Source organism: Bombus vosnesenskii, unplaced genomic scaffold, assembly GCF_011952255.1.
Source record: "Bombus vosnesenskii isolate JDL3184/JDL3185 unplaced genomic scaffold, Bvos_JDL3184-5_v1.1 scf7180000014579, whole genome shotgun sequence".
Taxonomy (NCBI): Eukaryota; Metazoa; Arthropoda; class Insecta; order Hymenoptera; family Apidae; genus Bombus; species Bombus vosnesenskii.
Window position 1 is genome coordinate 1,092,008 of NW_022883531.1, and position 25,443 is coordinate 1,117,450.

The 25,443-nt window shown below is 40.0% G+C and overlaps 2 protein-coding genes across 2 annotated transcripts in view; both read left to right on the forward strand.

Annotated features, from left to right (window-relative positions):
* LOC117240179 (neuropeptide SIFamide receptor-like) overlaps positions 1 to 24,352 on the forward strand; it is a 55,240-nt gene extending 30,888 nt beyond the window's left edge. Inside the window, exons 2-3 of the mRNA XM_033506081.1 lie at positions 8,935 to 9,034; positions 22,943 to 24,352. Coding sequence (XP_033361972.1) covers positions 8,935 to 9,034; positions 22,943 to 23,726 — 884 coding nt within the window. The 3' untranslated portion in view covers positions 23,727 to 24,352. The remainder of the gene's footprint in view (positions 1 to 8,934; positions 9,035 to 22,942) is intronic.
* On the forward strand, positions 15,709 to 18,628 carry LOC117240180. Its single transcript, XM_033506082.1, has 2 exons — positions 15,709 to 15,862; positions 17,885 to 18,628. Exons 1-2 carry the CDS (start codon positions 15,851 to 15,853, stop codon positions 18,125 to 18,127), a joined length of 255 nt encoding a protein of 84 aa, XP_033361973.1. The 5' UTR covers positions 15,709 to 15,850; the 3' UTR covers positions 18,128 to 18,628.
* Positions 24,353 to 25,443: the final 1,091 nt, after the last annotated feature.

A 25,443-nucleotide genomic window follows, 5' to 3' on the forward strand; every position in this document is an offset into this window, starting at 1 on the left:
AACTGAATCGAAGCTGCGTACTGGGGCATAAACGGTACGTAGATACAATCTCCTTCTGAACTTCCTTGATCCCCATGATCGTCGTTTTCGGCAAACTTCCCGGTGGATAGGAGAACGGCTGTGCGGAAACTGTGGAGTTTGGCCAAGAAACTTGAATACCGATTGTGTTTTAGCGGTAGAACAATCCCGAGTTTTCATAATGGTTCCGCGATGTACTTGAACAATCAATGTGCGAAGAATAGTCAAAATAGTCTGGGGCAAAATTCAAACTGCAAAATGATAAGAGCGTGAACGTTGAACGACTGTTATTTATTCGATAAAAATATTCTAAATAGAAGGGGGTCGGTATAAATTAATGGGAAAATGTAACATTCACGTGCGAAAATAGAACGAGTGATTACAAAATAACGGCAGGACGTTATCTTGCGGACTCTACGTGCTGTTCAGAGGACTGGTCATTTAACAGGAGATCTTTTCGAAAGGGTTCTCGTAATTACGTTAGGCGTGTTTTTAATTGTACCGCACATTCTCGTTACCGTAATTGCGTACAAGAGTTTGTACGAGCAATTATTCCTGTCTCGTTCTTCCATTTTTGCGTAGGATGTAGCGTGTCTGTTTCAGATCTCTAAACTGACATACAGGTCGAACGATCACTTTCTACACGTTTCGCTTTTTCCTCTCGTTACGTTCGTTCCTTTATCAAGTTGCTCTCTTCCTTTTCAACTTCCTCCTTTGGACTAGCTAACCGCGTAATAATAACACCTGTCGCCGGAATTAAATAAACGTATGGTGGAATTAAAAACAAAGTACCGTGCAACGTTGAATTACATGTAAAAAAATTTGATGCGATAATCGACGATGATTGAAAATGGAAACAGATCTGAAACGATGGAAAGAATATAACGTCGCTGGCATAACGCAAAATAAATAAGGAAAATATTGAGAAATTGATCGATCGCAAGTGCTTGATGATATACTTTTATCAGATTCGATAATTGAGCGATCAGTGGGAGTGGGAGACAAAAGTAAAAATTGGCATTCTATACATTCAAATCGGTTCGGTAAATTTAATCGAGCTCTTTGAAATTTTTTTTTAATATTCTAATATATCAATTATTATCTTTCTTTTTCTTTTTCCATATTCTCAAGAAATTTGATTTCTACGATTATATAAATTTACGTATCTGAAACTATACGAGCGTATTGTAGATTAGAAGATCACTGTCGCAGGATATAAATGTTTGCACATATTCAACAGCTGTATTTGTCTTTCCGATCCAATGGAATATTAAACAGGAACATTTGCGCAATGGAAGTACGTTTATTACAACTGTTTCAGAACATAAATTACATTGCATTGTTTCGAAAACACATTTTGTTTGTCAGAACAGATATACGTGCGAACGAAGTGAATATAAATATACGAACGACTGAGTTTTTCGTAAGTGTTTCCTTGAACTTAATACCGTATTTGTATTTTAAGCGAGCTGGATTCTTCCAATCTTTTCTCCGTCGATCATATACATACATGTAACACGCGATAAATATTTTTTTTAGTCAAATATTTTGCTCCGAAGAAATTACGCGCAAGAACGATAGAGAACAATTTATCTTTTCCTTGCTACCCCGTAACAAAAGAAAAAGTAAAACTAATCGACCTAAAAAATGCATTAGATCTGCTATAAATAAATTTTAGGCGGACGTTTATAATAATAAGCATTAGATCAGATCAGTGTGAATAGATTACGAGCATGTGTATTCGCTTCGCGTATAATCTACTTGCTGTTCTGCACAGTTTTCGTCTGGTCCTCTTCATTCTTTTTATATTTCCCTTTTATATTTCCTACACGTATTGCATAATACCTTACAAAAGATAGCCGAACCGATAAGAAGAGTAAGAAGTTGTTTTAAACCAACCTTTAAAGACTGAGATGGAAGAAAATCACGAATGCTTCGAGGAAATGTTCATCTTCGAGTTAGTCTCTGCGAGTTTATAAGAAAGAAAAGTTAGCAGAAAGGGGGCAATGCAACCAGATGTCTTAAAGTAAAAATATGCAAGTATCGAATTTATCGTGCAAATACTTGGCGATAGAATTCCGAAGGTTATTCCTATGCAACAAGTTTCGATATAACAATAATTTCAATATAAAGTATCGATAGAACATTTGTCCGAATTACCAGGCAACAGGCTCGTAACTAAAGTTACGAGGGGAAAGATCCATTTTGCCTACGCGTTCGTTCTCCGGCGTTTGCCCGTTTATTTGACCGAGCTGGCCCCTTTTATCTCCGTGGAACGGTGCATACAGGTTCGGTGGAGGTGTCCACCAGAGCGTAGACGGTGAAAGTAAAATACGCGAAACGTAGAAACGCACGCGCATAGGAAACTAAGGTTCCAGGCGATCGGGAAATTTTCACGTTTACCTACATAATTTACAGGCGTACATGACTTTGCCCTTTTGATCGAATCTGTTCCACCTCTTGCCTTCGAATCTATGGTGTTTCGTAGCCTTCTTCTTTCGTCTCCCATCTACCATGACGTACTTACGCTGAAGTCATACGAAACGGGGCGGATAATGTTAAACGCGCATTTTTCAATCTTCTCCAACTTGCCAAAATTTATGAAAAGAACAAGCTTTGCTAGCGAGGTAAGAAGTAAGGAAGTAATAAAGAGATAACGGCAAGAAATAACCAGGCTAAGGCTAAGGTAGGTAGAATGAAATGATACACGTAAATAGAATGACAAGCTAATCGAAGCCACTGGAATTCGAGTAGGTAACTGGAAACCTTTGCCAGAGTGAATCTGTCATTTACTCGACTCGAAATATCCCTGCAATTCCTACGCCCATTTGATACGCTAATCGAGACATTCGGCTTCAATTAATTTGCCAGACTAAGTCATCCTATGTTCTTTTTCGCCGTATTCCACATGAAATTATGTTTTATATTTTTGGCGCTTTATTTCTCGATTCTACGAAACAAGGCATAGCAGTTAGTCATTAGAATCGTCAACTAATGAAAGTACACGATCTCGCGTTAATAATTTTTCTAGGCCAGAGATCGTTCGCCAAATTACAAATCGTCTGCTGTTGCCGGTTCCGTTGTTTCCGACGGAGGTTAACAGTCTAATCGTTTTAATTTTCCGTTTGATCGGTGGCTCGCGTAATTGGGCGGAGAGATTTTGGACGGCGTGAAGAAGTGCAAACAAATTATGGATAGAGCATGATAATGTACAGACAGCAGCATCATCCGTTCAGCATCGGGCCAGAACACTCGGAATTCCGCGTACACCCGGGAAACGTGAGACTAATGTTCCACTGATTAAAAATTGCGAGTGTTCATAGAAATACGTTCTACTCGAGACTCGAACGAATTTTGAATTAAAGTAAAATATATGGAGTTTCGGGAATCGTTCGGTTTCTCTTTCGTGATATTTAATTTTAATCGAGATTCGACCAAGTATTATTTTAGTTGAGACGCAATTTAAAACATTGATTCACTTTCAGAGAGAAATCAAATATTTAATATCGTGTCGTCCATTAACCACGCGACGCGATATGTTTGAATATTTATCAAAGTATATACACTAATAGATTGTTATCATTTATATTCACTCATTCGTTTGATCTTAATTACTGTTACAAATTGAAAACGGATATCGAATGCGATCAAACTTATTGCCCTTTGAACATTTTACGATAACAACGGTTAATCGCTGATTGATTTGAATAGACCGATCATCGATTACGTAATATCATATAAAATTGCAAATTAAATGGAGCAAAACAACGATATAAAGAGAAATATATTTCGAGCGTCGATCAGTTTCTTCTTTAGCCGATGGAAATGCTTGTTGGAAAAATAGTTGCTCTCAAAATTTCTTTCCCTTTCCTTTCTTGTTCGATCGATTTTTAATGGGCGAAACAAAGCTGCTACTGGCACGCTCGTTCGAATGCTAATTCGTTTATCTATCCATCCTTGGAGCAGGTAACGTGGCAGCAAAATTGATCAGTCAGATGGCTGCTTAAACGAGTGAAATCGAATGCTCGAACGAGTACTTTCATTGACCAATAATTCATGACCAATAATTTGATTTCTTGCAATTGGCAATCTTTCTCGCGATAGATCGTCGTATCGATCTTTCGTGATTCTTACGAATGCGTAGAATGGAAAATATTCTAATAACCATAGCGAAAATATATAAAGGAATATTAATTCGCACAAAAGCGAAGGATTTGACGATTTAAAAATGTTTTAATAGCTAAAATAAAATAGTATCGTTAAGGCTACCGACAGTTTCATAAAACGTTAGCATAAAGCTGAACGCGTTATACACTATGCTACACAATTTTACATATTAATTAAGTCATAACCAATATTTGAATATTCAAAAACGCAGCAAATGTTTTATATCGTTTGATTTTGATATTCCAAAGTATGTAGTGGTTATTTCAATATTCTAACGTAGTATCTCGTATAGCGAGTTAATTAAACGCTTTGATACCTCAGAGCGTAATAAATATCGCGTGAAACAAAGTGAAATATTCTATAGTAATTATCTTATTATTTGAAACTATCAGAACGAATCAGAGATCGTTAATACCACGAAAACATTTCATAAATCACTCGGTAAAGCGATACTTTGCGAAATATCATTATGACAACACGTTTCTGTTAAACAACGATCGTAATACCAATTAATAGAGCAAACACAAGTGAAACGGAAACAGAATCTTACAATCGTAAATTAGTCGCAATGGAAACGAGCTATGATATACGCTACGATACGCGTCGTGTATCTTAACATACGAGCAAAATGCTTTATAAAATACGAACACGTAACTCGAGGATGAATACGATGCAGAGAAATAACGAAACAAATTCCAGTAAACATTTGTCCGAATTGGCCCTGTTTTCAAAGTTGCAATTGCTTTTTATGATTTCAAAAATTCCAGTTTCAAGGAGAAGAGATTCTTAGATATTCGCAGTCATAACGCTTCGCGCATCATGCATGATTTCTCTATTTATCGATTCTTTCATAATTCTTCCAGAATCGCTTTCTTTCTACTTCTTATCCCGTTTGTTGCATGTCGAAATTTTTATATAGACTCTTTATAGAAACTAACGGATCGTGGGGTGAAAGCGACCGCGACTGGTTTTTTTTTACATAAAACATTACTCGAGGATATTTTAATTATCGTATCCTAAATAGTAGTTAATTTATTCTTAAAACAAGAATTAGAAGTTTGTCCTCCCACTTCAATTATCCTACCTAGATACACGTCTAACAAAACGTCTAACGAAACATTTACATATAATTTACATATAAGTAGGTACGTGTCGTATAATTACACGTATACGTAATTATAATCTTTTTTCAGACCAATCGATTCCTTAAAACCAGTTTTCTCTCGATTTTTACTTACAGCGTCTTGTTCAAATATCACATTTGGTCGTTTTAATTCGCCAAATCACGGTATATATGCGCATATGTGTACGTAGAAACAAAAAGATACTATTATATAATAATATGAAACGAACAGCGTGGCAATTAAGACGCGTGTTGTAATAACCTTCTCTCCGATTGTATCTTGTAAACTGACCGTGGCTGTGGAGTTAGCCCCGTTACTCCAGCCAGCATTTATCGTTAATAACCGATAATATCTCGCGTTAATCGCACGAGGAATGCGTAAAAAGTTGCCCCGTTTTTTCGCCGCGCATGAACATGTTCACAAAATTATTCACGTTGCAAATTATGCTTGCTTCTGAATCGATCTTATAATTTACGAATTTCTTTCCTCTTATCCACCACTTTGTTTTCACGTTTCTATTTATGTGCGCCTTAATTTTTTTTAGTGTCATAGAGTTACGTCGAAACGATTAATATATCATTTCAATCTCTTAGCAGATAATTAAGCCAATAATTGGTAAAATTTATAAATATGTATCTGCTTGAATAAATTGATCCATCTTTATTTATTTATTACATAAGCTCTTCGATATCATATTACTTTATTGCTGTTGCTCAATATTTTGTACCTATAAAAATATGAGATACTTGCACAAATATCCGCTGTCTAATTACGATAAAGCGGTGGCTGCGTCCCGTCGATTTCTACTCTCGTGATACAGGCAGCATCCGTTTGAAATTCACGAACGAGACGAAAACAATACGTAGGAGTTCTTCGAGTTTGATACGATTCGGCCTTAGGTTTCGTGCGCTTGCATACAAGAGGTAAATTTATTCAATGGAAAAGTTGGAACACGTCAGATTGTCAGGATGCGATTGATAGCGAGTAAGCTCCGAATTTCGATGGATTTCACGAAACTCTCAGGCCAGATTCGTTCTCGATTTCGCGACGGATGCACGTGACATTGCAGATTCGTTCCACGGAACTGCCACATCTTCGATATGTACGCAAGCCTGCGTCGATAATGGGCTTTCATACAAAGGCAAAGCATGGCGTCTTTTCTGATACTTTTGCATTTTCCTTTCTTTCTTTTCTTTCTTCGAAGTATACTTTCGCGTTTTCTTTCTCCCATACGAATCCACCCGCGGCTCCCGGAAAAATAAAAAACAACGAACGTAATTTGTATTCTTTCCAATATTTGGGACTTCGGAAGCCACGCTGATCAACTTCGCTTTTGTCAATTTCATTACATACGTAAATACACGACCGATCTTTGATTCTCAACAAACGAACGACTCGCTTCTACGAATTCGTTTATCGCAAGAAGGTGACATAAAGAATAGAAAATATCGTCGTTTCATTTTTCTATTTTCCAATTTATGCATTTAATCAACGTGCAGACGTATCTAAACCTACAAATATTTCTTGTATACATACGTATAATCATTATCGTACATTTATTATACGCCACTTAAAGCTCCTCATCTTCACCCTAATCAATTTCCAGAAAACCGTCTCTACGATGTTTCTCTCGTGTTCCTCGTATATTTTCACGCGTCAACGTAGCTTCCATCGGACAGCCAGCACGAAATTCCCCTGAGAAGCAGCACGTCATTCGCACGGCGAGGAAATCGGCGTGCAAAGAGCTAGTTCCTTTTTCCCGTCGAAACGGTTCGAATAGCAAGTCCTTTCAAGCTACGTCGATGCCGATTGTGTGGCCTTTTAGCGGCAGTCCAGCACCGAAAGTATTGTGTTGCGAAGTGAAGGGTAAGCGCGAGGCCTTATACATGAGAAAGGAACTTCCCGTAGGCCGTAGATCAAGCGTTGCGCGAGATAATTATTTATTCCATCGAACACGTAACCAGCTGATAATCGTGCACGCCGCCTGCGTCAAAAATCCAGGTCTGCGGAATAACGACACCTATTCCTACGTTTCACGTCCTCCCATTCGAACGTTTCTCGTGTATCTCTCGCTTATTTCACGCTCCTCGACCAGACATCCGCTGAGGAAAAAATGGGACGTTGCACGAATATCACCCATCAGGGATCCAGACATCGAACCCGAAGGCGTACGAAAGACGTTGTCGCATCCTGCAATTAATATCCGATCAAAGCGGCACGCGTTCGATACGCCGTGACTCGAATTCATCTTGATGCAATGGCTCCGATTGGAGTTTGCGATATGGTACACTGAGTTTTACAGGGTAAATGTTATTCGATACGAGACATCCGATACGGTTGCACGAGTGTACCAGGTTGGTACAGTGGATGCGTTGTCCGTTTAAATAGAATTCTGAATACGCGCAGCTTTTTAAATTATCACGTATGCAACTCTTACGGTTAGTCGCAGACGTCCGTATTTTTCGTCGTCGTCAAAGATCTATTGATTTCTATTGTCATCTTCCTTTTCCTAACATCGTAAAAGATCATTTTTAAATCTTAAAAATATCTCCACTTTCCAAGAAACCATTTCATTTTGTTTCACGAAATTGTTCTATCTTCTATCCTTTTGAAGCTTTGGCTTGATCCGCGTTAAACACTCTTTATAATATACGCATAAACCTTTTAACGAACCCGCTACACCATCTTTTAATTTTAATATGAATTTTCTGTCAATTAGTTAATTACGCAGAACACGCGCAAAGAAAACGACTTCCAGAAGAAAACCTTTTATACAGTTTATTGCGATAATTATTGTAAAGGATGAAATTATGGAAACAACTGTTAATTAAAGTCCATCAGAACAACGCGGCGTCCGATAGTAGAATTCTTAATTAGATTCCTTCGCGAGCGAGCAGAGTTTGCGTGACGAAAAAAAAATTTCATAAGAAAGTTACAAGAACGAAAGTAATCTGTTTTTGCCGTCATGATAACGAAATAAGAAGGAATTGCGAGAAGCTTTAAAACGACATGCAATTACTATACGACATTGCACTGTATCCAACACGCGGATACATACGTAAGTGCATATCTACTATTCGTTATTATGCAAGTGTTTTAACCGCTCTGCATTTACGTTTTTGAAACCAGTTTTCCCGGACAATTAACATCAAACGGCACATCCATGTAAATCACTGCAGACTTTGAAACGTGTTTCCACTTTGAGAACGATATTTCGCAAAACCACGCGAAGATGCAAAATTACTCCACGAAAGAATAAGACGAGGTATATTGTTTCAAGAGTAAGACCATTAGGAAGGAATCCTATGCTTTTGAAAGCGAAATATATCATTCGTTTTCGAAAAGTTGGAATAATTTCAACTAGGGTTAATATACAGAGAAATTGTTACTGAAAATCGAGGAATTCTTTCCTGTATCTGAAAACTTTCAAACGACAAATTATGATTATTTTAAAGTTTTACAATGTCCATTCACACTTTTATCAGAAGGAACAACTTTGCGACGCACATTTCTCTTTGCTTTCTTTCCTTTTCTCTCCAAAAAGAACGGAAGTCATTTTCGACGAAAAGTGCAGTTTTACTCGATCGTCTGACTTCGAACGATAAACGGTGAACTTGTGTTTCAGCATGGTTCCTGGGATGGTTCATGTGTAAAGCCGTCGCTTATATACAAGGCGTTTCCGTGGCGGCCTCTGTCTACAGCCTTGTTGCGGTTTCCTTGGACAGGTATGTACTACATGTACATTGAACTTTTCAAAGAATGATTTCATCCATGTTCGCCGACGCTCGCCTGACATTCGATATACAACGCATGGTTACTGTAAAAGTCGTTTTAATCTTCCCATTTTATCCTCGAACATTCATAGATTCTCTTTCGCGTAAAAAATAGTTTCCTTTGAAATTCATACATTTTCCTCTTTCTTTTTTCTCTTTCTTTCTCTTCAAAAAGTAAGCAGATCGAAAGATATAGAACACTGTTTCGTTGATGGTGCTTTTCTCAAAACCTTTCGACTGACAACGCTTTTACGAAGTACGGGAGTACATTGTGTTCAGCGACGGTCAGAGCGATAAAATTTCTCATCCATATTTCATCTTCGAAATGGAAGTATCCAAAGTCTATTGGTTCCGCGTCGGCACAACAAACTGCGATAAATTAATAGAATAACTCCCATTCGTTTTTCTGCCCCTCTTTCTATCGTAATAAATCAGAAGCAACTACTGACCAACCCTTATTGTTAGCTACTCGAAGATAGATAAGAGATAGCATAAAAAAAAGGAGGATGTTTTTATCCGAAATGAAGAACAAAGTGCTTCTCGAAATTTCCTGGAAATCGGATTCGCGTGTCTTAATAACGTGATCTTAATATAATAATGTCGTTTTAATGGCAACTCGCTCGAACACCGTTGGAAGTTCTGAAATCTATGTAACTTATCTACGAAATATTAATTCGTATGAATATAAAATATGAACTATGCGTTTAATGGCAACTCGCTTGAACACCGTTGGAAGTTCTGAAATCTATGTAACTCATCTACGAAATATTAATTCGTATGAATATAAAATATGAACTATGCGTTTGATGGCAAGCAACTAATTTCAACGAAGGATTACTCATTCCAGTCCCTCGTTTCTAACATCCTATTATGTCTTCTTTCTTCGCGAGAAGAAAAACTAAATAATCATCGGTTTCGATCGTGCGAAACACCTTGTTATCGAGACACCTTGCAGCTAGAAAAGAAAACAAGATAGAGAACGAATATATGACATTGTCGCATGTATGTTGAGAAATCGCAGACGTCATTAACGCATATTCTTCCCTGACATATTTATTTCTCATTTACGTAGCCATGTGTAACAATTATAGGTTGGATTACGGGAGGTTACGCGTATGTTCGGCCGCGTACCTCCTAGTTATTATGACATTCTAGCTGCTCGTAATCGGTGTTTCCATTAACATCGTAATAAGAATGTATGACGAGAAATATAGTACCGAATGGCCACTCGTTATTTCTTAAGAAAGCGAAACCTTGAGTCTATAAAAACGAAAAATTCGGACCAACATTTTATAGACATTAAGATATTATCGGATTGGTGAAAATGTAACGTTTACTTCCAGAATGAGAACATAAATTTCTTTTATTTAATTTCTTGTACGAATCCATTGCTTTTTATAATCCTATTCTATCATTTCGTAAGCTTCTTAATCCACCGAACAAATTTTATTTGACACCGTTGTAAAAATAATCGATGATACAGTTCAGAAATTCTCGAAGAGCGGCATTCCAATCAGAAAATTAAGATATTTTCATTCGGTGGTTTAATAATTTTACGTTTTGACGTTAGAAGATAATCAGAAGAGTAGAAAGAAGTTTTCTGCTGTAACGGTAACGTTATTTCCTTTTAGCCTTTGTAAAAGATCCAACGTGTCGTAAATGCGTCTTATCCACTCATATGTTTACTGTCGAATCAAACTTTTAGGAATAGGGTAATGACACAGATTCTTTTACATTTCTCTTGTACAGAAAAATCAGGTCGAATGAGAATTCAAACCGAAGCTTTCAGACAAAGTCGAGAGCCGTATCTCGTAAACATAATTCGAAGAAACGATGGAACTTTACGGCACACCCAGTACTTTTACCAGGAAAAAACGATTACCGAGATGCAGATATGAAAAAAGTGATAAAAAAATAGGTTGCCCAAGTAATGAAATAATAGCAAATGTAAAAGAAGAAGTATACGAAACATATGACAGAATATTAATATTAATCGACGAACAGGATCTAGCTCTAGGGAGAGAAAGATTTCCATGATACGTATATTACAAAATTATTCCCATACACACATCGATAAGAAGAATAAAGCGAGCCTCTTTTACTCGATCTTTACATAATCTCGCCAACTACGATCCTCAATTACTTGATCATCCGATAAATTACCTACGCATGACGTTTATCATATGAAAAATCTTCAATCGGTTATAATTAGTCAGTATAGTTAATAGCAAATAGTGTTGATAATATTAATAACAATAGAGACTAAATAATTTTATTCTTTATCTGTCGATATCTACATCTGAGATATTATAAAGGTAAAGCGAAGTAAAGAATTTCCGATCAATTTATTATTTATTATAAATATTTTCTGTAATCCTGCAAACTTCATCCATAATTGAATAAAATCGATCGACGACTCTTACCTCGGTGCCTTTATCGTTCTCCACGATCCGAATGGCCTGTTGCCAGCAGCAAGGAGATAGACAAAAGGAACGCCAGGCGTCTCGCGAATAGAATTTTTTTTTTTTTTTAGACGCTCGAGGCCTCCTCTTTACATCTAAAACGAAACGTTTGGCATCGTTCGCGAATTCTGGTGACGTTCGCGAACCTTGCCAACGGTTTCGTGTCGTCTCTCGGCGACGTTTAAATTTTCCTTTCTTTGAAAACGCGAAGCACGCTGAGCGAAATTTTTCGAAGCAAAGCGAAGGAAGAAAGTGTGAGCCGTGTTTCGAAGCAGCCATTTTGTACTAACGATATTCAAACCGATATAAGTCTCGTAGTGTTGCAATAAAGATAATATACGCTTAACCGAAGCCAATAACCTGGACGAGTTTCACTTTTTTTTCGCAAGATGTTAGATACGGTGAAGAGGGCAATGCGGATGGCATCGTTTGGTGAACGCACTTTGCGATTCAATTGCTTAACTCATGCACGCAATTGATGAAGGAAGTCGTTGTCTGGTTGAGTTTCTTTGGCGCTCGTTTGTTTGTCGCGATCATCGGGAAATGTTCGGGAAAGCTTTGATATACAAAGTGATCCAAACAAGACGCGACGCGGACGAGAAACGCAGCAGCGGCGGCGAATTAGAAGAACGAAAAAATACATATGTAGAATGTATTCTTCCTTTGTAAGACGAAAGAACGTATCTCTGTTCTTGCAACGTCGCTCGTTCTAAGCCGGCTTAAAGCGTCACGAACTACTCCCTTAGAGATATCGACTTTGTTCTTTTTTAATTGAATAGTTTAAGCGAGTTAACTATCAAAATTTCCAGCTGGTAGATCGTACTTTGATATTATATATATTATATACATGTATTATAGTTCTTTGTCTATAAGGGATAGTTTAAAGAATTCAAATCAGGCATTACAGTTACTCGAATTTTTAAAATCAACCACTCTAAACATTACGAAACTCGACCGACGATCTTATACGAGTCGCTAATAACCTATTATGATTATTACGACAACGAATGGCCAATTAAAGGAAAAGAAGAATTGCGATAAACGAGACACAAAAAAAGAAGAAATTTAAATTCGATTAAGAATACGTCGAATACCAAGGGAAGAAATGACTGGAGATCCAGTGAAATGCCCGATAAATGATTTTCTATCAATTTCACGTCAGACGACCTGACTGGTATCACGAAATAGTTTTACACGATCCTCGGAAGCGATCGATCTTACTGAAATTGCCTGGCAAAAGGGAGCATCGGTGACTCGGAATTGTCTTAGCCTTCGATCAACCCTCGGGCAGCGACGCATTACTCTCCCTACCTTCGTTCGCCCTCTTTTTCTTGCTTCTTGCTGCTGTTCTGTCTATAGAACGAACTGCCAACTACGAAAATACATACATCTTCCAGTCTTGTTCTCATATCCGCGCGAACATCTTCGACAGAAGCTGCAGCTGACCTATCGACCTGTGTAAATCCACTAACACGAATCCATCGTGGACTTCCTCCTTCTATGCCCACAAATTCACGTCTCGAGCAATTTCAAACGATATTATTACAGCTTGATATAGACGGCGGGGTTAAGATAGATTTGGAACACTCCCTTTGTCTTTTCAATGCTGCGACTAGGTTACGTAAGACACGTTGCTACGCTATAATGTAATCGTTGCTCGTACCAAAGAGATACGTTACTTACTCGAGAAAGAAAGGAAAGAATCGAAGATTTATGAAAGGTTCTTCATCTTGTTGCATCTAAAAATACACTACGGCAAACTGTATAGCATGTTTTACTTTCAATTTATTCTACAGTAACCTATAAAGTATCTGTAACTTATACAAATTTCTATAAGCATCGCATACGACTGTTACCGCTTCCTATCCTTTCTACTTTCAAGATCTTGAAGATCTATAAAAATCGCTTCGATCGGCTTAATATTCGAGAATTTAAAATATAAAATACACCGAACGCTGAACAAAAATCCTAGAAATAGAAATTATCTACGTATATACAAGTACTGCGCTGTTTGTACAGACAAGGTTACCTTATTGCTGCCTTATTACTGGCTGCTTCGTTGAATCGTAGTGACAGATTAACGGATGTTTATTGTTTATGCATTCAGGAAAAATTTAAACGTGCAAAAATGAATCGAACGCGTTTAAGTTACAAAAATGTATTACGTAATACTCGTTATGGTGATAGAATTTAATAATATTATAATCTACATAGTCTGGAAGATAGGATAGACGTCGGGATGCCTTTAAGCGGTATCGCATTTCACATTTGATATCGATAAGCAACCCAGCTCTTGTTCCATTTTATCAGTAAACCGGCCATTTCACCGTAAGTCAATCATATTTCGAACACAGACTTCCGCGTGGTTGACACACGACACCCGCCACACTTGTTACACGTCCAGAGACTCTGGTCTTTCACGCATAATAAAGAGAACGAATAACCCGCTCTTGATTACACGCGATTACATCACCAAGCGATCGAAGATCGAGAATTGGCAGTGATTCGTCGCGTAACAAAAGACGATGCCAGTTGGCGCGATTCCGCCGATGGTCCATCAATTTGAAACACTTCTCTAGTATAACGAAGCAAGGCTCTACTCCTATTAAATCTAACAAAAATAAGGTGGAAATTGGAACGTACTCTTAGGTGCGACTCCTTTTGATCGGAAATACTTTCCTTTAGTCGACATTAGACCTTGTATGAAGTAATGGGTGTGAAGTAGAATTTACGTCATATTACGAATTAAATGACTTCACGGTAATAAATGACCGTGAAAGATCGGTTTTTTCAGTGGACGGTCTGATAATTAAACAACTCGTATCCCGAATCTCAGGCACAAAAAAATTGAAACCTCAGTTTTTCTCCACTCACCTTCGACAAATTTAAAGTGTAACATGCCGATTTGTAACGGTATCTAATTTTCGAACCACGTAATAATATCGAAAGCTTATATCTCTACATTTCATAATTGAGAAAGGCTAATCGTATTAGACAGATTGCAACGCCGTGTCAGATTTTCCTTGCGTATTTCTAGCCTTATTTAATATTGCGATAAAGCGACATGGAGAGCAGAAGCTGCTTCGAATCTTCCTTAAATATGGAATTCACGATTCCGACAATTTTTATATTACGTTTACCGAATTTAAATCGGTATAAGAAAGTTCCATGAGTATCGCGATCATGCATGACAATCGGTAACGTAGATTTGATATTTTCCGCGTGAATCTCTCCTTAATTCATAGCAAATTTATTCTTTCGTGTGATTGATAATGGACCATAGAATAAAACGAAAGTGGATCAGTGGAAGCTGTCGCTGTAGTATCGTTTTCTGTATTACACCCAGTGCTTTCAGCTAATTTTTATATTATCCACTTCCTTGGATATTTGGTTTGCTATTGGTTTTTGTACGAGATCGATAATCTATAACGATAGGCATCTTTCGAAAAAAGATTAGCGACATCCGTCTTAAATTCGTTCCTCGCGAATTCTATTTCTTTTTTTCTACACATAGAACTCGTGTCACTAAATTATTTTCTAAAAGTATAGACACTAATGCTAATCCTTTCACGGCACAGCTGATCACTAATTTTAAGACACCCTATAGGAAACATATACCGAGTTCCGCATAAACGTTAGCAAAAATTATTTAGAGTCAACCGTCTATTGATCGAAAGGTGAAAACGTAAAAATCTTACGACAGGTGTTAATTTATGCATATGTGTAACATCCGATCGGTACCCTAAGCTTCGCAACGATTCTCGATCCCGAAGAAACTCGAAGGATTCCTCTCCAAGGATGTGTTTGGCGCCTATAGAGCGGCGCAAAGAGGCCGAAGAAGACCTTGACTGGATTTTTTTCACGAAATCAGTCCGCGTTTAGAGCGTGCGGCTTTATGTTTTCAGCTAGCGTTGTTGCACTTACCCCGACCTAACCAGGGTCTGTGCGGGTGACCCACACCTTCGTATCGTTTACACAGACAACGAAACTGTTTCCACGCGAAATGTCTTAACCCAATTCCCAAGAACCGATCGCGAGGGGTTGAAAGCGCGTGATTGGCCAGATTCGCATTGTTTAGAGCCAATACCGAACGTGGATTGGCTAAACGGCACCCCACCTCCGTTCTTAGATCGGCTGACTCAACACGCCGATGAATAACGTCAGACAGTCGAATGGAGGGCCACGTGATCAAATTTATAGCGATTTTTTAAAACCGACTTTTGTATAAAAGGACCGCCGCCCGGTACATCCAGCATAAGCTTACCTACTTTCGAGAAGTAAACAAGCAACCCACAACCCAATCAACATGTTCAAGTTGGTAAGAAGAATATCATATTTTATATTACTTATTTCCATCGCTATACTAGATTAAATAAATAGAGTTTTACTTTGTCGATGTTACGTGGGTGGGCGAAATCGAGCAACGAAACGGTTCTAACCAGCACGATTTCACTTGGAACAGATAGATATACCGCATACGTGAGCCATTCAAGACAAAACGGCTATATATAATTTAGCAGCGATAGATATTAAGTTTCATTTGGTTTTAAGTTAGTTTTAATAGACCATGTACGAATAAGCTACGGCTTTCGTTCACCCTTTGGTTATTTCTTCGATCTTGGAATTTTTGACGTATTCGAGACAGGCAAACCGATTAGAAAATTGTATAAATTTTCTAGTCTTCTTAACCAAAAGTATTACAAGGGGGCTAAATTATACCAGTTTCACCCGTTTTGATAGATACCTTAGCTAGCAACTGGTGGACGAAACACTAATATTTTCTCAAATGCGTATAGTACATAATCCTACCTATAATATAGCATAATTATGCATTCGTATTCGCATTATGAATTCGTAAGACAACTTTCAAACGTCCTTTACATTTCTCGTTCAACGTCCAGCAAAATCGTTCTATTCGAAATTCTTTTTGGAAAATTTTTAGATTCTCGAGATACCTCTACAGCTTCTCCCTATTTTTCTAAACGCAAAACGGAATTTCTCGTCGGTGAGGCTGGCCTCCTCGGCTAATTTGCATATTAATCGCATTCGCGAGCACATTCATACGGAGGACTGGCTAATCGTTCGATCGAATCACCGTGGAACGTCGCGGCGAGGAAAATTCCTCCGTTCACTCTGATCTTCTTTGATCGATAAAGCATTCGATTCCCGCGGCAAACGCGTCAAGTATCGCGCCGTGACCTTTCCGAGCACATACATCGGTGTGGTTGTACGTTCACTCGGACGGACACCAGCGTTTCCGTCCGGTCACAAAAATCTACGCGAACGAGCGAAACCACTGAAGCATGCACATTGTTGGCCAACTCCAGTCGCGAACGCAGTCGGACAAAATGGAATGCGACCCGCACCACGGACACCGCGCTCTCGCTTTTTCCCCGGCTCGAAACCGATCTCGCGTATTCGCCTGCTCGCGTGCCGCTCGTCCACGACACTTGCTTTACGTCGTTTTATTCCGATCTGCACGTTTCCATGCGATTTTTTCGAGCAAGGCGGTGTTATAGACGGTGTTATAGAAATATAAGTTTGAAGACCGATATTGATTCGTACGTAACCTAAATTTTCAGTAAGTTTTCGTACATTTCGATCAGATCGATTTGTGAAATTTTTCTTTAATCGTTGGTTGATATAATCTAACGCGATAGTGTCAACGTTATTACGGACATCGTGCAGATTTTGCATAAAGGCTTAACATGCTTGAGAAGAAGTAGAATAAGGTCATCGCGGACCAGCCGTATGGATTTAATCAAGCAGTCGGTCTTTCGTGAGATTCTACGATCAACAGACGCGTACTAATTCTATCATCCCCGAAATAGCGTTAATCGCCGTTGGATATTTCGCTTATTCTTTTTTTAATCATACCGCTTTCAAACTAGCATATCGAACTACTACGAAGTATCAAACTACTAAACAAAATCTATATCGGTCAATTCATTCTGCGAGTCTCCGATCGTCCAAGAATCTTTTTCTCTGGGCCATGATTATCACCGTCGGAAGAACCACCGATCGTTCGAAACAATTTACTTTTTCATTTTTACTTTAGCCTTTTCCTTGTATCTTTCACGCCGGCGGTTCCAAGGACACCGGTAAACAAATGCGGGTCTCGAGCACGACTTAACGCGATTAAAGCGTTCTCTTTGTTTCCACGTAAGACCATAATCGCTGAAAGATTAACGCTCGAATTAGATACACGACTGCACTGTGCCACGACTATTAACGAAGATAAGAAGCCGGTAGAAGAACGTAGATCGAGGATCTAAGGGGTTGGGTTGGTAAGAGAAGAGCCAGGGGTAAACTAAGAATCGCACGTGCTGTTTTCCCACAGGCTGTTCTCGCCGCCGTCCTGGCTGTCGCTACCGCCGCCCCCGGTGGTCTCACTGGCATCATCGCTGAACACGCAACCGGCCCAATTACGGCTCCCTTGGTCGTCTCGCACGCTGCTCTGGCACCAGCTGCCCACGTGATCGCCCAGCCTGTTGCCCCCATCGTCCGCACCGCTCCCATCGTCACCAAGTCCGTGCTGACCGCCGCACCCCTGCCCCTCCTTTCTGCGCACGGCTTGCATTAGATGACAACTGATTCTATCTTACTACCACCAAGTCACGACGAGACAGCCCCCCTAGAAAACACATACACACACATACACACACCTTTCTAATCCCTCGTAAATCGTCCCCACCTCCAAACCAGGCAAAAAAAAAAACGAAGCAGCGAAATTGAAGGAAAAAAGCACGAAGGGAAAGATAGATCATAGCTCGAGGATGGAGCGAGAAGAACAGCCACAATCGGGAAAACTAGTAAATCAATTGTTTCATTCCTGGTCATCTCCTGATCATCGAGACGATGTCCAGCTTTTTTCGGGACACGATCGGTAACACGATCCGCGACGCGATCCAAAGATCAAGAATCGCGTCAGAATCGGCTGGTCTCTTTCCTTTCGGCGACCATTTGCCGCCCTGAGATCATCAACGCAATTCGGACATTCGCATCTCTATCATTGCACCATCATCCAGGACCCTTTCCCTTTGGTCATATGGAATTTTAATAAAATTTTATTTAAAAAAACAAACAATGGGATTCGTGTGTTTCGTTTTAGTTTTCACCGTGTTTCGTCTCCTTCCTCAATCGCTCCAACATGTTCCTTCTCCGATTTCACGCACCAAAAGAAGCTTGTCGGGACGAAGCAACTCCATCGGAGTAAAGTTTCGAACAAAGTACCCACGATCTCGAGCGTTCACCCTGCTTCCAGAATATATATCTTATCCGACGATAAAACAAGATACATGCAAAGATACTTTGCGTCCGCGTTGCAGTCGCAGACGCGGGAAACGAACGCCGCACCGTCGCGCCGTTACACGCAGATGGCCATATAAACGACGCATCCCCGTAAACGACGTACGCGCCTCCACCCTGCTTTCGCATGAATCTGGCCTTCGACGATCCTCCCTCCGTTTTACGACTATCCCGAACAATCTCTCCCCTTTAGTCCCTTTAGATTTTCCATGCATCTCCTTGCGAACAACGCTGTCGAATCTCGTATCGGCGGCCTCTTCTCGTTTCCATCGTTCGCGATACGCTGGAACTCGAGTGGAGCAGCGCTTGCCAACCATCCCGTAGATTTTACAGTCGATATAAAAGACGACGAACGAGTTTGACGGTGAAATTAACCGGAAAAGGGAAATGGCTTTGGATTCTACTGCAGTCGTTGCGGCTACCGCGTGTTTTACTTTAAACTTTTACTTTAAACATCTCAAATCGGTAAGAAGTTATTCGTCGCGCAATTGTCGCCTTTGTGGTGTATAATCCTTAGTCGTAAAGATTATCGCACAGGTGAAGAAATTGGCTTGACTTCGTCATCGGTAGAGATACACGGATCCTGGGTGGTACCATTTGTAGCCATGAGCGTAGGATAGAGGCAGAGTCGCGGTGTGTAGAGGTAACACCTTCGCGTAAGGATGCCAGTAGACCAGCGGGGGTGCTATTACTGGCGGCACTGGAGCTGGTACAGCGGATACCGCCAAGATGGTCATGGCCAGCAAAACGATCTGTCGATAAGAGAAACATGTTATTTTGTATCCTTTCGGAGTTATTATTAGCCACATACGAATATTTACATTTCCAATGTATTATTAGTAAATTATTATTTTTAAAGTATTCGCATCTTTTCGTTGGACCGAACATTGGACCGAAACAGATACAGCTAAATTCAAAAAACGGCAAAAGTATTTATTTATACCTCATAAATTTAAACTGAACGATACATGTTACGAAATTAAATAACGATAAATTATGTGTTTTCGTTTAGTAGCCCATTTATTTGACGAAAGTATCACAGAGGCTTTATAAAAAACATCCATTATTCTATGTATAAATCGTTGTTCGTATATATGCGCCACTTTATAGCTTTGTAAACACATAGTAATCGATAGTTTATACAGACAACACAGTATTTCTTTCGCATGGTTCGTAGCTCGTTTAAAGCTTACCGTTTTCATCGCTGACACGTATGTATCGATTATTCCATTAATAACTGTCAAATTAGTGGAAGATTTGTAGGAGTAGTCTCGTTAAACCGACCGTTATTTGCATCCTTAATGTTCACCATGCGACGAAAGTGTGAAGCACAGTCGAGTAAGTAAATAAAACTGTCCATATCGAGAAAGATATAGCATTGTCGATCTCGTTAACAAACGCTAGGTAGAACAGCGATATTTGATTAGTTTGTCAAGTACACCGCAACGAAATACGGTTTTAAATATAACTCAAGTATTTAAACCAAAAATAGATAATATTATTGACATCGATGTTGAGATTAAATTTGTTATCATAATTGTAGAGAAATGAGATTACAAGTGATAGATATAAATATTTGTCGTCGGTAATAAAGTACATCGGTTGAGACAGTGTCTGACCGTAAACGATCTACTTTCACTTGCTTCCTCGTATCTTCTTCGTCATCGCTTATCTCGATACTTTACTCGATCTTTCGAATAATAAATAGTTTTAATAAAAAATTTTTTAAACCACATCGAATCAAAGTTATTCAAATTAACGGTAAATTTGAAAACATATAAATTTATTGGCAATATTAATCGGGATTGGCCTATTTTGCCATTTATCGTATTAGAAACAATTTCAAATCGTCTATCTACAAAAGTTTGGCAATTTATTATTGTTACGCTTGATTATGTAACGTGTATCGAAAGTTAGTGTAAAAATGCTACTCATGCTGGTGTACTCGTGTTGTAACGAACGAAATTAATTGGTATTTTTATAAAAGTACCAGAGATCCGGTGCAGTCGTCCAAATCGAGGCTAGATGCAATTAAAAATTTTTTATGAAAAATAAAAGGTAAAGTATCTCGCTCAAACTACTACAAAATGAAACAAATGTCGTTATTCGAAAATAATAACGAGTACGGGTATTATTCTGTAAAATAACTGATTTACCTACTTTCAACGTAATGATTTGACCGAAATGAGAAACGAACGTTGTAGGAATTTACGACATATTCTATCAAATTCACCGATTTCGGATATTACTTAACACGAACCGTTTAAAGTCGGTATCGTTTGTCGTAACAGATACTCACCTACCCCGTACATGTAGTAAGTAAGCGCATATAGGGTATACATATAATGGATATACTTGCCAGCTTGAACATGTTAAACGTTTTATCGGCTTTTCCGTAGGCAAACACGAAAAGGACGCGGGTCGATACTGCTGTTAGCTCTACGGAAATCGAACTCTTTATATACACGCGCCGAAAGCTGTGTCGTCTTCGTTGTTCACTCCCACTCGTGCGCTCCCAATGGCCTCTGCAGCCTTCGTCATTCCCGATAATCCGTATCCGCGAATCGAACGATTTTTTCATCCTTCCTAACCCCCGTTCGTCTTCCCCTCCGCGGAATACACGGAGGCTGGTGTCGGAGGCACGAAGGTTAGCACTTTTGCGTTATAAATATGCAACGGGAGAGACGCGCGCCACTCGGAAGTAACAATGCAGATGGGAACGCGGACAGGTAGATCGGTATCAGCTGGACGTTGATTTATAGAAGGACTCTTCAACGTGGACAACGACGAACGGTTGTGTTCGTTTAATCGAAGGACGCGACTGTTCGCCGAGCGAAGCTCTCCCATTAAAATCCGATACCGAGAAAATCGAAATCGTTCGTGTCGGAGTCTGTTGCGAAGCGACGACAGGCCATATTCGCTAATGGGCGTGCCTAGATCCTTGTTGGAAGGATTCGAGTTGGACAGGAACGTGTAAAGATGAGTCACGTACCGGTCAATTAACGGAGGCGAGGAAGAGACGTCTTTTCGACCCTCTTTGATCGTTCAACTGCTTCCTTTGCTGTGATAAGACACCGTTTACCGTATATTCGAGGGAAACTGGACTGGAGTTTGCCGACTTCGAGCGATAGAAAAAGAAAGATAATCGAAAGGTCGTAACGAGCTACTGTGTACGAGACATCTCGAGAAGGAAGTTGCTTGCTACAACGATGAAATTTCTAGGATGATATTCTCCATCGGATCTAGAGACTTCGAACGTGATTACTTAACAAATTCTTAAGAAACGACACCTTATCTAGGCAAGACTCGTTTCATAGACCGCGATACAGGAATGTTGAATTGCCATTGCGTCGCATAAAAGGCGCATTGCTATACATATCCATTCTTACGTAGCAGCCGTGCGCCCGTCCAAGCGTAACGAAACCGACTGTCTTTCGAAATCGCCGATAGAATATATCGAGATTTCCATAATGGAGGCATAAAAAATGAACGGTTACGTTTTCCGCAGCACGACTCTGTGTCTGCGTAGGTGTATCTCAGCGTTGTAAAATCTCGATTCCTTCGTGATCGATAAACAATGACAACGTTCGCTCGTGCTAGAACGTCGTTATGCAGCAGAACGTCGCTAGCAGCTCGTTTTGGCACTTTCTTTGTGAGTGTGATGGGTCTTCTTAGTTGGAAAACCTCGTTTATCGAACTTGTTCCAGGAATTTGGAAAATATGCTCGATTCGGTGTTAGAGGAGGTGACCGTTTCTCCGATCTAGCGCATTGTAAAATGTCTAAGGTTTTGATCGACCAAGTTTGAAAGTCGCTCGCGATATATCACGTCAACTAGATCGATTGAAACGTAGAAAATATGTTGATTTCTACAATTTATAAAATACGTAATTGTCAATTTAACTTGAAGCACGTCCTCTCATACAACTCGAAAAGTATCGATTATCGTTTCACATTCCGAATTAACAAAATTTTTAACGAAAATTTACAGAAACCGAGTTATCGTCAACCATAAATTCTCAACATCCTAAAATATACACGAGTACAAAAAAAATTTTGGACAATCGCTAACATCGATCTGTCTGCCTGCAGGTTCCTGGCGATCTGGTGGCCCCTGAAATGCCAAATAACAAAGAGGCGAGCTCGCATGATGATAGTCGTGATCTGGTTCATCGCCCTCACCACCACATCTCCATGGTTGCTCTTCTTCGATCTGGTGTCGATTTACGACGACGATCCAGACCTGAGGCTCTGCCTGGAAGTGTGGCCGCACCCCGAAGACGGCACCCTCTTCTTCCTCATCGGCAATCTAACATTATGCTACGTTCTTCCCACGATTTTGATCTCTCTTTGCTATATCCTGATTTGGATAAAAGTATGGCGAAGGCATATCCCCTCTGACACGAAGGACGCCCAGATGGAGAGGATACAGCAGAAATCGAAAGTAAAGGTGGTGAAGATGCTGGTCGTCGTAGTGATTCTGTTCGTGCTGTCGTGGCTGCCGCTCTACGTGATCTTCACGGTGATCAAGCTTGGCGGAGACGTTGCCGAAAGAGAGGACGAGATCCTGCCTATCGCCACGCCGATCGCTCAATGGCTTGGCGCCAGTAACTCCTGCATCAATCCCATCCTGTACGCTTTCTTCAACAAGAAATACCGTCGTGGTTTCATCGCGATCCTCAAGAGCGGACGCTGCTGTGGCAAGATCAGGTATTACGAAACAGTGGCCATGATGTCTTCGTCAACGAGCATGAGGAAATCTTCGTACTACGTGAACAACAACAATAACAACTCATCGACCAGGCGAACCTTCCATGGACCGCCGGTGCACCAGGAGAGCAACGTTTCGTACATATTCAACCACACCGGCGTCTAAATTAGTAAACACTTTGTAGGGATTCGATGTATTCCGAGGCTGGCTGCCCGGAACGGGCTTAACAGTGAGCCGGTCCGAGATTCTGGGTCACGCGTGATCGTCACGATTGTCACTCGGATCGGAAGTCGCCGATTACGGAGTCCCAACCATGGAAGCACGTTGCTAACCCGCGAAACCGATCGTCCGCTCATTTCTTCTGTTCCTTCGTTTTTGTACACATCTTTTGATTTTGATCGCGATCGTATGTAACGCGACGCGTTCCAGTTCCCTATTGTCGACGCGGAAACGACGGTTTCTCGAATCTGTCGTTTTCTATCGTCTCGCGCAACGTGCATCGTAATTTCATTGAAAACGAGCATGATCGTGTAACCACGTTGGTTTTACAAATAGATCTCCACGCGTCGTTGTTACGGATCCCTTCTTTGCCTCGAGGTATCCAGACTGGATGCGAGACATTCTTTCGGACTCACCTTGCGACGAAGAAACTGAGTAAAAAGATTCGACGAACGAGGACGTAGATCGCGTTGAGGTGCTCGCATACTTCCGAGGCTTTCTTCTTTTTTACGAGCACCTTTCTAGATTTTTAAGGTATTCACGAACAAAGGGACCGAGTTGTCTGCTTCGAGCGAAACAAGCGAAAAATGTGACGGCAACGAGTAGAGGGTCAGGACAGAATTAGCAACTCCATTTGTCTGAACCTTTCGAGAGACAAGAAAGACAAACGGTTTAACACGATGGAAACTGTACGTCGATTCGCCTCGCTATCTACGGTTTCTGGTTGAAATAGTAAAAGTTCGGGCAATAAGAGTTTAGTTGACTCGACTAGTCGCTGATTAAAATTTCGTTCCAATAAACGCGGTTCTACCGTAAAAGGTACGTGAGTTCAATGCGTCATTGTACACCGTCACAAGACACGGTGTAAGTTGCTCGCGATACTCGCCAGCGTAATTAGCGTGTGAATACAATTAATAATTCCGAGAGAACGGCTGGCAGCGCGACACAGACCGTTTGCTATAACGATGCTTCTGGAACTGGTGGTCCATTCGTAATTGTACTTGTCTGAACGAAGCAGGTCGCTAGCAAACTAAGAAACTGCGCGCACCGTTGACTCGTCTCGACGATTTACTCATAGGTCCTTAGGATAACGTAATACAGAAATTTATCCGTGCATTGCATGCTGCGATTTAAGTGACACTAATTGCATAACACCTAACGTTACCTTACACATTATTGGTATAGCATATACGTGAGTTATCGAGATAGAGATAAGAAGGGAAAACGAAAGAGAAAGTAAGCTAGAAGAAAGGCAGGAACAGAATGTAAAAGTGAAAGAGAGAGACAGAGAGAAAGAGAGGGAGAGAGTATTCGAGAATTTTTATTAAACACTACCTCCGTATGCGAGAACAGCAGATTACTACGTATATACATTACTTGTACTTATTATTCGTAGCACGGTCGACTTCACAAATATAATACATATACACGTATATACATATATATATATATAAATATATATATACATATATATATTTTCTTATCGGAACGTTAGACGATCTAGTTGATATTTTTTTTCTTTTTATTTTTTGGAGACTTCTTACGGTGCCATACGTACACCGATAAATACACGTGTCGCGCGTATCATCGTGCAGGAAGTGAAAAATATTTAAAAGAACCGGTTAACGCGTATCGACACACCGACCAGACAGCAAAGTGAGTG